Source organism: Oncorhynchus masou, chromosome 32 (assembly GCF_036934945.1).
Source record: "Oncorhynchus masou masou isolate Uvic2021 chromosome 32, UVic_Omas_1.1, whole genome shotgun sequence".
NCBI lineage: Eukaryota > Metazoa > Chordata > Actinopteri > Salmoniformes > Salmonidae > Oncorhynchus > Oncorhynchus masou.
The window spans coordinates 2395175-2407152 of NC_088243.1; the positions used below are offsets into that span (position 1 = coordinate 2395175).

At 39.8% G+C, this 11978-nt stretch overlaps 1 protein-coding gene across 1 annotated transcript in view; it reads right to left on the reverse strand.

Annotated features, from left to right (window-relative positions):
- Positions 1-11133, reverse strand: part of dnaaf9 (dynein axonemal assembly factor 9) — a 120103-nt gene extending 108970 nt beyond the window's left edge. The window contains exons 1-3 of the mRNA XM_064953088.1: positions 10979-11133; positions 6678-6754; positions 5863-5988 (exon numbers count right to left, since the gene is read on the reverse strand). Coding sequence (XP_064809160.1) covers positions 5863-5988; positions 6678-6754; positions 10979-11034 — 259 coding nt within the window. The 5' untranslated portion in view covers positions 11035-11133. The remainder of the gene's footprint in view (positions 1-5862; positions 5989-6677; positions 6755-10978) is intronic.
- Positions 11134-11978: the final 845 nt, after the last annotated feature.

Sequence of the window (11978 nt, forward strand, 5' to 3'; positions counted from 1 at the left end):
ATATACTGATCATAACCCCTACTACTAACTATATACTGATCATAACCCCTACTACTGACTATATACTGATCATAACCCCTACTACTGACTATATACTGATCATAGCCCCTACTACTGACCATATACTGATCATAACCCCATAACTGACTATATACTGATCATAACCCCATAACTGACTGTATACTGATCATAACCCCATAACTGACCGTATACTGATCATAATCCCATAACTGACTATATACTGATCATAACCCCATAACTGACTATATACTGATCATAACCCCATAACTGACTATATACTGATCATAACCCCTACTACTGACTATATACTGATCATGACCCCCTACTACTGACTATATACTGATCATAACCCCTACTACTGACTATATACTGATCATAACCCCTACTACTGACTATATACTGATCATAACCCCTACTACTGACTATATACTGATCATAACCCCTACTACTGACTATATACTGATCATGACCCCCTACTACTGACTATATACTGATCATGACCCCCTACTACTGACTATATACTGATCATGACCGCCTACTACTGACTATATACTGATCATAACCCCTACTACTGACTATATACTGATCATAACCCCTACTACTGACTATATACTGATCATGACCCCCTACTACTAACTATATACTGATCATAACCCCTACTACTGACTATATACTGATCATAACCCCTACTACTGACTATGTACTGATCATAACCCCTACTACTAACTATACTGATCCCAACCCCTACTACTGACTATACTGATCATAACCCCATAACTGACTATATACTGATCATAACCCCATAACTGACTATATACTGATCATAACCCCATAACTGACCATATACTGATCATAACCCCTACTACTGACTATATACTGATCATAACCCCATAACTGACTATATACTGATCATAACCCCTACTACTGACTATATACTGATCATAACCCCTACTACTGACTATATACTGATCATAGCCCCTACTACTGACCATATACTGATCATAACCCCATAACTGACTATATACTGATCATAACCCCATAACTGACCGTATACTGATCATAACCCCATAACTGACCGTATACTGATCATAACCCCATAACTGACTATATACTGATCATAACCCCATAACTGACTATATACTGATCCTAACCCCATAACTGACTATATACTGATCATAACCCCTACTACTGACTATATACTGATCATAACCCCTACTACTGACTATATACTGATCATAACCCCTACTACTGACTATATACTGATCATAACCCCTACTACTGATCATAACCCCCACTACTGACTATATACTGATCATAACCCCATAACTGACTATATACTGACCATAACCCCATAACTGACCATATACTGATCATAACCCCATAAATGACTATATACTGATCCTAACCCCTATTACTGACTATATACTGATCATAACCCCTACTACTGATCATAACCCCCACTACTGACTATATACTGATCATAACCCCCTACTACTAACTATATACTGATCATAACCCCTACTACTGACTATATACTCTTCATAACCCCTACTACTGACTATATACTGATCATAACCCCCTACTACTGACTATATACTGATCATGACCCCCTACTACTGACTATATACTGATCATGACCCCCTACTACTGACTATATACTGATCATAACCCCTACTACTGACTATATACTGATCATAACCCCTACTACTGACTATGTACTGATCATAACCCCTACTACTAACTATACTGATCCCAACCCCTACTACTGACTATATACTGATCATAACCCCATAACTGACTATATACTGATCATAACCCCATAACTGACTATATACTGATCATAACCCCATAACTGACTATATACTGATCATAACCCCATAACTGACCATATACTGATCATAATCCCATAACTGACCATATACTGATCATAACCCCTACTACTGACTATATACTGATCATAACCCCTACTACTGACTATATACTGATCATACCCCCTACTACTGACTATATACTGATCATACCCCCTACTACTGACTATATACTGATCATACCCCCTACTACTGACTATATACTGATCCCAACCCCTACTACTGACTATATACTGATCATAACCCCTACTACTAACTATATACTGATCATAACCCCTACTACTGACTATATACTGATCATAACCCTTACTACTGACTATATACTGATCATAACCCCTACTACTGACTATATACTGATCATAACCCCATAACTGACTATATACTGATCATAATCCCATAACTGACTATATACTGATCATAACCCCATAACTGACTATATACTGATCATAACCCCTACTACTGACTATATACTGATCATACCCCCTACTACTGACTATATACTGATCCCAACCCCTACTACTGACTATATACTGATCATAACCCCTACTACTAACTATATACTGATCATAACCCCTACTACTGACTATATACTGATCATAACCCCTACTACTGACTATATACTGATCATAGCCCCTACTACTGACTATATACTGATCATAGCCCCTACTACTGACCATATACTGATCATAACCCCATAACTGACTATATACTGATCATAACCCCATAACTGACTGTATACTGATCATAACCCCATAACTGACTATATACTGATCCTAACCCCATAACTGACTATATACTGATCATAACCCCATAACTGACTATATACTGATCATAACCCCTACTACTGACTATATACTGATCATAACCCCTACTACTGACTATATACTGATCATAACCCCTACTACTGATCATAACCCCCACTACTGACTATATACTGATCATAACCCCCTACTACTAACTATATACTGATCATAACCCCTACTACTGACTATATACTGATCATAACCCCTACTACTGACCATATACTGATCATAACCCCATAACTGACTATATACTGATCATAACCCCATAACTGACTGTATACTGATCATAACCCCATAACTGACTATATACTGATCCTAACCCCATAACTGACTATATACTGATCATAACCCCATAACTGACTATATACTGATCATAACCCCTACTACTGACTATATACTGATCATAACCCCTACTACTGACTATATACTGATCATAACCCCTACTACTGATCATAACCCCCACTACTGACTATATACTGATCATAACCCCCTACTACTAACTATATACTGATCATAACCCCTACTACTGACTATATACTGATCATAACCCCTACTACTGACTATATACTGATCATAACCCCTACTACTGACTATATACTGATCATAACCCCTACTACTGACTATGAACTGATCATAACCCCTACTACTGACTATGTACTGATCATAACCCCTACTACTGACTATGTACTGATCATAACCCCTACTACTGACTATACTGATCCCAACCCCTACTACTGACTATATACTGATCATAACCCCATAACTGACTATATACTGATCATAACCCCATAACTGACTATATACTGATCACAACCCCTACTACTGACTATATACTGATCATAACCCCATAACTAACTATATACTGATCACAACCCCTACTACTGACTATATACTGATCATAACCCCATAACTAACTATATACTGATCACAACCCCTACTACTGACTATATACTGATCATAACCCCATAACTGACTATATACTGATCATAACCCCTACTACTGACTATATACTGATCATAACCCCTACTACTGACTATATACTGATCATAACCCCTACTACTGATCATAACCCCCACTACTGACTATATACTGATCATAACCCCCTACTACTAACTATATACTGATCATAACCCCTACTACTGACTATACTGATCATAACCCCTACTACTGACTATATACTGATCATAACCCCCTACTACTGACTATATACTGATCATAACCCCTACTACTGACTATGTACTGATCATAACCCCTACTACTGACTATGTACTGATCATAACCCCTACTACTGACTATGTACTGATCATAACCCCTACTACTGACTATGTACTGATCATAACCCCTACTACTGACTATATACTGATCATAACCCCATAACTGACTATATACTGATCATAACCCCATAACTGACTATATACTGATCACAACCCCTACTACTGACTATATACTGATCATAACCCCATAACTAACTATATACTGATCACAACCCCTACTACTGACTATATACTGATCATAACTCCATAACTGACTATATACTGATCATAACCCCTACTACTGACTATACTGATCATAACACCTACTACTAACTATACTGATCCCCACCCCTACTACTGACTATATACTGATCACAACCCCTACTACTGACTATATACTGATCATAACCCCATAACTAACTATATACTGATCACAACCCCTACTACTGACTATATACTGATCATAACTCCATAACTGACTATATACTGATCATAACCCCTACTACTGACTATATACTGATCATAACCCCTACTACTAACTATACTGATCCCCACCCCTACTACTGACTATATACTGATCATAACCCCATAACTGACTATATACTGATCATAACCCCTACTACTGACTATATACTGATCATAACCCCTACTACTGACTATATACTGATCACAACCCCTACTACTGACTATATACTGATCATAACCCCTACTACTGACTATATACTGATCATAACCCCTACTACTAACTATACTGATCATAACCCCCTACTACTGACTATATACTGATCATAACCCCTACTACTGACTATATACTGATCATAACCCCTACTACTGACTATATACTGATCACAACCCCTACTACTGACTATATACTGATCATAACCCCTACTACTGACTATACTGATCATAACCCCCTACTACTGACTATATACTGATCATAACCCCTACTACTGACTATATACTGATCATAACCCCTACTACTGACTATATACTGATCATAACCCCTACTACTAACTATACTGATCATAACCCCCTACTACTGACTATATACTGATCATAACCCCTACTACTGACTATATACTGATCATAACCCCTACTACTGACTATATACTGATCATAACCCCTACTACTAACTATACTGATCATAACCCCCTACTACTGACTATATACTGATCATAACCCCTACTACTGACTATATACTGATCATAACCCCTACTACTGACTATATACTGATCACAACCCCTACTACTGACTATATACTGATCATAACCCCTACTACTGACTATACTGATCCTCACCCCATGTTGCTGCGTGGCTGGTGAAATAGATATTCTAACACAGGAATACCTAAATCTACCCACATTTGCCGGGTGGTAATTTTATGCCCTGGACATAGATAAACTGCAGTCGGTCCACAACAGGGCAGCACATGTTGCACTTAGATGTACACAGAGGTGGATGTCAGTCACATGCATGTCAGTCTCCCCTGGCTCAGAGTTGAGGAGAGATTGCCTGCATCACTATGGGTATTTGCGCAAGGTATTGATGTGTTTAAGGTACTGAACTGTCTGTTCAAACCGTTGGCACAAAGTTTGGACACTCATCGGTACAAAACGAGATATGCAACCAGAGGTCTCTTTATAGTCCCCAGGTGCAGAACAGAGGCTTTGAAACAAACAGTATTAAATAGAGCTACGACTACATGGAACTCTCTGCCACCTCAGGTAACTGATTAAAGAACACCTTACGGCATGACGGGGACTGTGGAGACACAGACATGTTTATATATTTGCGTATTGTATGATGTATATTATTGATTCTATTTGTTGTGTTTTGCTTCCTATTTGGACCACAGGAAGAGTAGCTGCTGCCTTGGGGGATCTTAATGAAATACTAAAACCCATAACCCCTTCTCACCATCCAGCACCTCCTCAGGGAAGTCCTCCAGAATGTGCTCCAGGTTCAGCTGGTTCTTCCGGTACAGTCCGTAGAACAGGTAGTTGGCCAGCTCACTGCAGCCCTCATTATACCTGCTGTCAATCCCTGCAATATGAACTAACATGTCAAATCATGCAGAAATCAAATAAAACAGGGAAGTTAATATGACTACAACATAGCTAAAGCATCATCTATATAAAACAGGAAATAGTGTACAAAACATTAAGAACACCTGCTCTTTCCATCAGCGACTGACCAGGGGAAAGCAACTGTATGATCCCTTCTTGATGTCACTTGTTAAAGCCACTTCCATTAGTGTAGATGAGGGTAAGGAGTCGGGTTAAATCATGTTTTTTAAGCCTTGACACAGGATTGTGTATGTGTGCCATTCATAGATTTTAGTGCCTATGAACGGGGTATGGTAGTAGATGCCAGGCACACCGGTTTGTGTCAAGAACTGCAACGTTGCTGGATTTTTCACACTCAATAGTTCCCCATGTGTATCAAGAATGTTCCAGCACCCAAATGGAAACATTGGAGTCAACATGGGCCAGCATCCCTGTGGAACGCTTGACACCTTGAGGAATCCATGTCCCGACGAATTGAGGGCAAAGGGGGGAGGTGAAACTCAATATTAGGAAGGTGTTCCTAATGTTTGATATACTAAGTGTATAAATAATAATATCTCAAGACAGTTTACTGTGTTCAAGCAATGTTTGATATATTGTCATGTTGTCAAATCCAACTTCCTCAGAATGAATGTGACTCCAGTATTGAGACAGAGCTGGACTCACCCAGAGAGCAAAGAATCCCATCAGGGCTGGCTTCCCCCTCCCACAGCAGTGACTGGACATGGCGCAGGCGGGAGCAGCTGAAAAAGACCAACACAATATAACGTAGATACAGTAGGTGCCATTGATGCCAATTTGTCAAAATACAAATAAACATCCACCATATGAACCATAAAATTGGATAGAAGCCAGTGCCCTTGGAGCAGCAATTGGACAAAAGGCTATCAGTCCGACGGCGAGAAAGAGGAAATGTCATGACTTGAAAGCGGGGGAAAAATGGTTCTAAGTACAAACCTTCATCGCCTGAATACAAGCCAGGGAATATTACTTCTAAATTTAGTTTATCACTTGAGCATTTTGAGGATCTGCTGGCTCTCTTGAGAATCATGAGATGGAGTCAGTGATGATTCCTCTGAAACTGAGTCTGACCAGGATGAAGGCCTTCCTGTGGCAGCAGGTGTGGTGGTACAGATTTACGTTTGCCCTGAAAATCCTACCAGAGATGATTTTGGACCGGTAGGAGTGCGGTTTTTGGAAAAAGTGGATCTATGCTTTTTGGCCGACCAATATGTTGTTTCAAGTTGGGTAAAGGACAAACTGAGAACTGTTACATCCATCAAAGTTTAGAGAAGTGGAATTGATTAGCTTTTTTGTCTATCCTCCACCCAGAGGCAGGAAGCAATTTGCGTCAGGCGTCTCGGGACTCGACTGGTGTCATGTTCGGGGTGAAAGTAAGGCGGTATGGTCCGGTAAAACACGAGCCAATCACAGTAATGAAAACTAAATGTCAAGAAAACTGTCGGCCATTACACTATAATTTATCATTAGGCTGACGCATGGCATGAAAAATCTGCGAATGGACTTGAAAACAGGTGGCATGGCCTCGACCAGGGATTATCAACTAGATTCAGCCACTGCCCATTTTTCTTAAGCAGATGGTCGGTGGGCCTGAACAGGCAGGGTCGGCAGGTAGCCTAGTGGTTAAGAGTGTCGGGACAGTAATTGAAAGGTCACTGGTTTGAATCCCTGAGACGACTAGGTGAAAAATCTGTAGATGTGCCCTTGAGCAAGGCACTTAATCCTAATTGCTCATGTAAGTCACTCTGGATAAGAACGTCAACTAAAATATAAAGATAATTACAAATATTTGTAGAATGCAAATTGACCACAAGAAGCCCAAACAGATGCTTGACTAAAACATAATAATATTGGGTCTCTCGAGTGGCGCAGCGGTCTAAGACAGTGCTAGCTGCATTACTACAGATCCTGGTTCGATCCCAGGCTGTGTCGCGACCGGGAGACCCCCAGCGTCGACCGGCTTGGGGAGGGCTTGGCCGCCTGGGATATCCTTGTCCTCTCGTGACTCCTGTGGCAGGCTGGGCGCTGACACGGTCGCCAGGTGTACGTGTTTCCTCCGACACATTGGTGCAGCTGGCTTCCGGGTTAAGCGTGTATTGTGTCAAAAAGCAGTGCGGCTTGGCGGACTCTTGATATATATATATATAAACATTTTATGTTTTATTGTTGGACATAATAGACTGTGAAAACACTAGGAAATCAGCTCCAAGTGATTATAATTTAAGAAATCTGTTCCCAAGTGAATACTATATACACAGTACCAGTCAAAAGTTTGGACAAACCTACTCATTCCATGGTTTTTCTTTATTTTTACTATTTTCTACATTGCAGAATAATAGTGAAGACATCAAAACTATGAAATAACTATGATTACAGAGATCCTATTGAATGAATAAGGATTCTATATATAATTATATGATTAGGCCCACAGAGATCCTATTGAATGAATAAGGATTCTATATGTAATTCTATGATTAGGCCCACAGAGATCCTATTGAATGAATAAGGATTCTATATATAATTATATGATTAGGCCCACAGAGATCCTATTGAATGAATAAGGATTCTATATGTAATTCTATGATTAGGCCCACAGAGATCCTATTGAATGAATAAGGATTCTATATGTAATTCTATGATTAGGCCCACAGAGATCCTATTGAATGAATAAGGATTCTATATGTAATTATATGATTAGGCCCACAGAGATCCTATTGAATGAATAAGGATTCTATATGTAATTCTATGATTAGGCCCACAGAGATCCTATTGAATGAATAAGGATTCTATATGTAATTCTATGATTAGGCCCACAGAGATCCTATTGAATGAATAAGGATTCTATATGTAATTCTATGATTAGGCCCACAGAGATCCTATTGAATGAATAAGGATTCTATATATACTTATATGATTAGGCCCACAGAGATCCTATTGAATGAATAAGGATTCTATATGTAATTATATGATTAGGCCCACAGAGATCCTATTGAATGAATAAGGATTCTATATGTAATTCTATGATTAGGCCCACAGAGATCCTATTGAATGAATAAGGATTCTATATATAATTATATGATTAGGCCCACAGAGATCCTATTGAATGAATAAGGATTCTATAGATAATTATATGATTAGGCCCACAGAGATCCTATTGTGAATGAATAAGGATTCTATATAAAATTCTATGATTAGGCCCACAGAGATCCTATTGAATGAATAAGGATTCTATATATAATTATATGATTAGGCCCACAGAGATCCTATTGTGAATGAATAAGGATTCTATATAAAATTCTATGATTAGGCCCACAGAGATCCTATTGTGAATGAATAAGGATTCTATATAAAATTCTATGATTAGGCCCACAGAGATCCTATTGAATGAATAAGGATTCTATATGTAATTCTATGATTAGGCCCACAGAGATCCTATTGAATGAATAAGGATTCTATATGTAATTCTATGATTAGGCCCACAGAGATCCTATTGAATGAATAAGGATTCTATATATAATTATATGATTAGGCCCACAGAGATCCTATTGAATGAATAAGGATTCTATATGTAATTCTATGATTAGGTGCGTGCACATATAGGTGGTCGACATGAAATCAATTTTCACCCGTGGTCGTGCTTTGTTCTCCGGAGTAGGGCGCCGATCAAAGAAGTGATCACTGGGGGGGCATTGAGTGTGGAGGTGGATAAGATGAGAAATAACATTTCTGGTGTTTGTGTTGGCTGCCGTTTGGGGAGACTCAAATCCGGTGGAAATGGTAAGATGGAGGCTACACAGTCTTTCTGGCTGAGCTTCAATATGGAGTTTCTAACGAATAAGGTCTGGCTAGGGTATATTTGCTATTCGGTGAGGGCGTTTATTCCGAACCTGCTACGGTTGATTATGTGCCAAGGATTTGGATATGTGGCAGCAGTATGTAGAAGGGAGATCCCAGAATGTGGAAAGTGTACAGGAGGGCATAGTCAGAGGGAGTGTGAAGTTGGGGTTGAGAACACTGAGGGGCGCCCATGTAGCTGGGGGTCTAAAGTGCCCTGTACGAGAGACAAGTTGAGATTGCCAGAGTTCGAGGGGGGAAGACTTTCATATGCTGAGGCGGTAAGGAGAGTAGAGGATAGCCCAAGGATGAAGGATTTGACTGAGCCCCCCCAGTAGGCCTGAAGAGAGAGAGATTCAGAGAGGTTGAGTTTTAATAAGGTTGGATTTCTTGCATTTATAACCATGGTGATCAACTGCAGGGATGGAGCAGAAATCACAGAAGAAAGATGTGATAGTTGAAGCAGCAGATAAATATCTGGGTGTGAGAGAGTTTTGTGCAGCAGATCTACAGGAAGTTGAGAGAAGGGCTTCCATCCTCCAAGGACAACGGCCTGGTGTATAATCGTTTAGGGCTAAAGTAGTGGGATGGGGTTTTGGGGATAGTGTATGGGTAAAATGCAGGGTTAGATAGATGGTGGTGTAATTTAAATTTTCCACCTTCTACATTTTTTCGTATGATCAAAATGTGCAATCCGCACTCAGACCTGCGAAAGGCAGAAATAGCAACACAGCATCTACAGTAAATAAGGAAAAATACCGTAAAAAGGTGCAACGTAGATGAATCTATCCGCAATGCACATTTTCACAGTGCGACTTTGATTGAATTCCTAGGCAATTGACGCTAGCAGCTAACTAGTCTAGCTTCAATCAATCGATTAGTTAGCTTCATATCTAGCCGATCCAATGTCATAGTCAAACATGGCGAGATAGCCAACAGTAGCTTTCAAGCAAACGTCAGCTAACGTTAAAACGGTTGGCTAACGTTAGCTAGCTCAACTGCCGAGCAACGTAAAGAAACAACAGATCTGCAGCTATATATTTATAGCTAAGCTAGCTAGCTTCATCACATCCCTTTTCGGTAAACAAGATAGCGTCAGAATTGGACGTTACCTGACAGCGGGGCTCATACACGGGAATTGTCCGTTCACCCTGCGGATACAAGACATGTTTATTAGCAACCGTCGTTATTGCGTTTTGAAAATAACGTTTTTTGGGGGGGGAATCCGCCGATATTTGATCAAGGCGCGAGCACCAGTGCCGTCATTTTGTTCGTTAGCGTTGCTGCTATAGATCTGTCGACGGCATAGCAACCGCTTGGACCATTACACATTTAGGGGAGTAGCTTTTTAAAACACAGTCATATTTAGGCTTAACAACATGCAATTACATTTGTTATGGCTGGTATATCACTAAAGAGCATACCTAGTTATTTTTTTTGAGGCGGGGGGGTATTAGTTGTTTCAATATAGAAAAGGATGTAACCTACATATTGGAATCCCCCCTTCCTACACCACAGCAGCAGTCGATGCAACCCTGTTAGCCCTTGATCAGAACTCTCACAGTTCCATTAGACGCAGGACTCTTCTGCAGGTGGGGTTGATCTGAATATTAACACGCATCGCTTGTGGTACGGTTTTCATATCGGAGAAAGAAATTATTTATTTTTTAAGCGTTGGACTAGTAACCGGAAGGTTGCAAGTTCAAACCCCCGAGCTGACAAGGTACAAATCTGTCGTTCTGCCCCTGAACAGGCAGTTAACCCACTGTTCCTAGGCCGTCATTTAAAATAAGAATTTGTTAAATAAAGATAAAATAAACACCGGGTTAGTGTTCCCACAGGGCCATATGTCCATGTTACAGAGCTTGTTTACGGAAGACAGAGTGGACTAACCTATCTGCGTCTCTCTGAACACCTGTGTGTATGTAACAGATGTGATCCTTACTCTCTCTCGCACTGGGTAATAAAGAACAGAAGCCCAGCCAATGGTTCCAGATGATCTGTAGTTTGTTTTGATACAAATATATTACATATGTCGTTTATGACTCGATAGTGCTTGTATGTCAATATCAGACTGGGATTTACAATCAATAATTGAACAATTACAAAAAT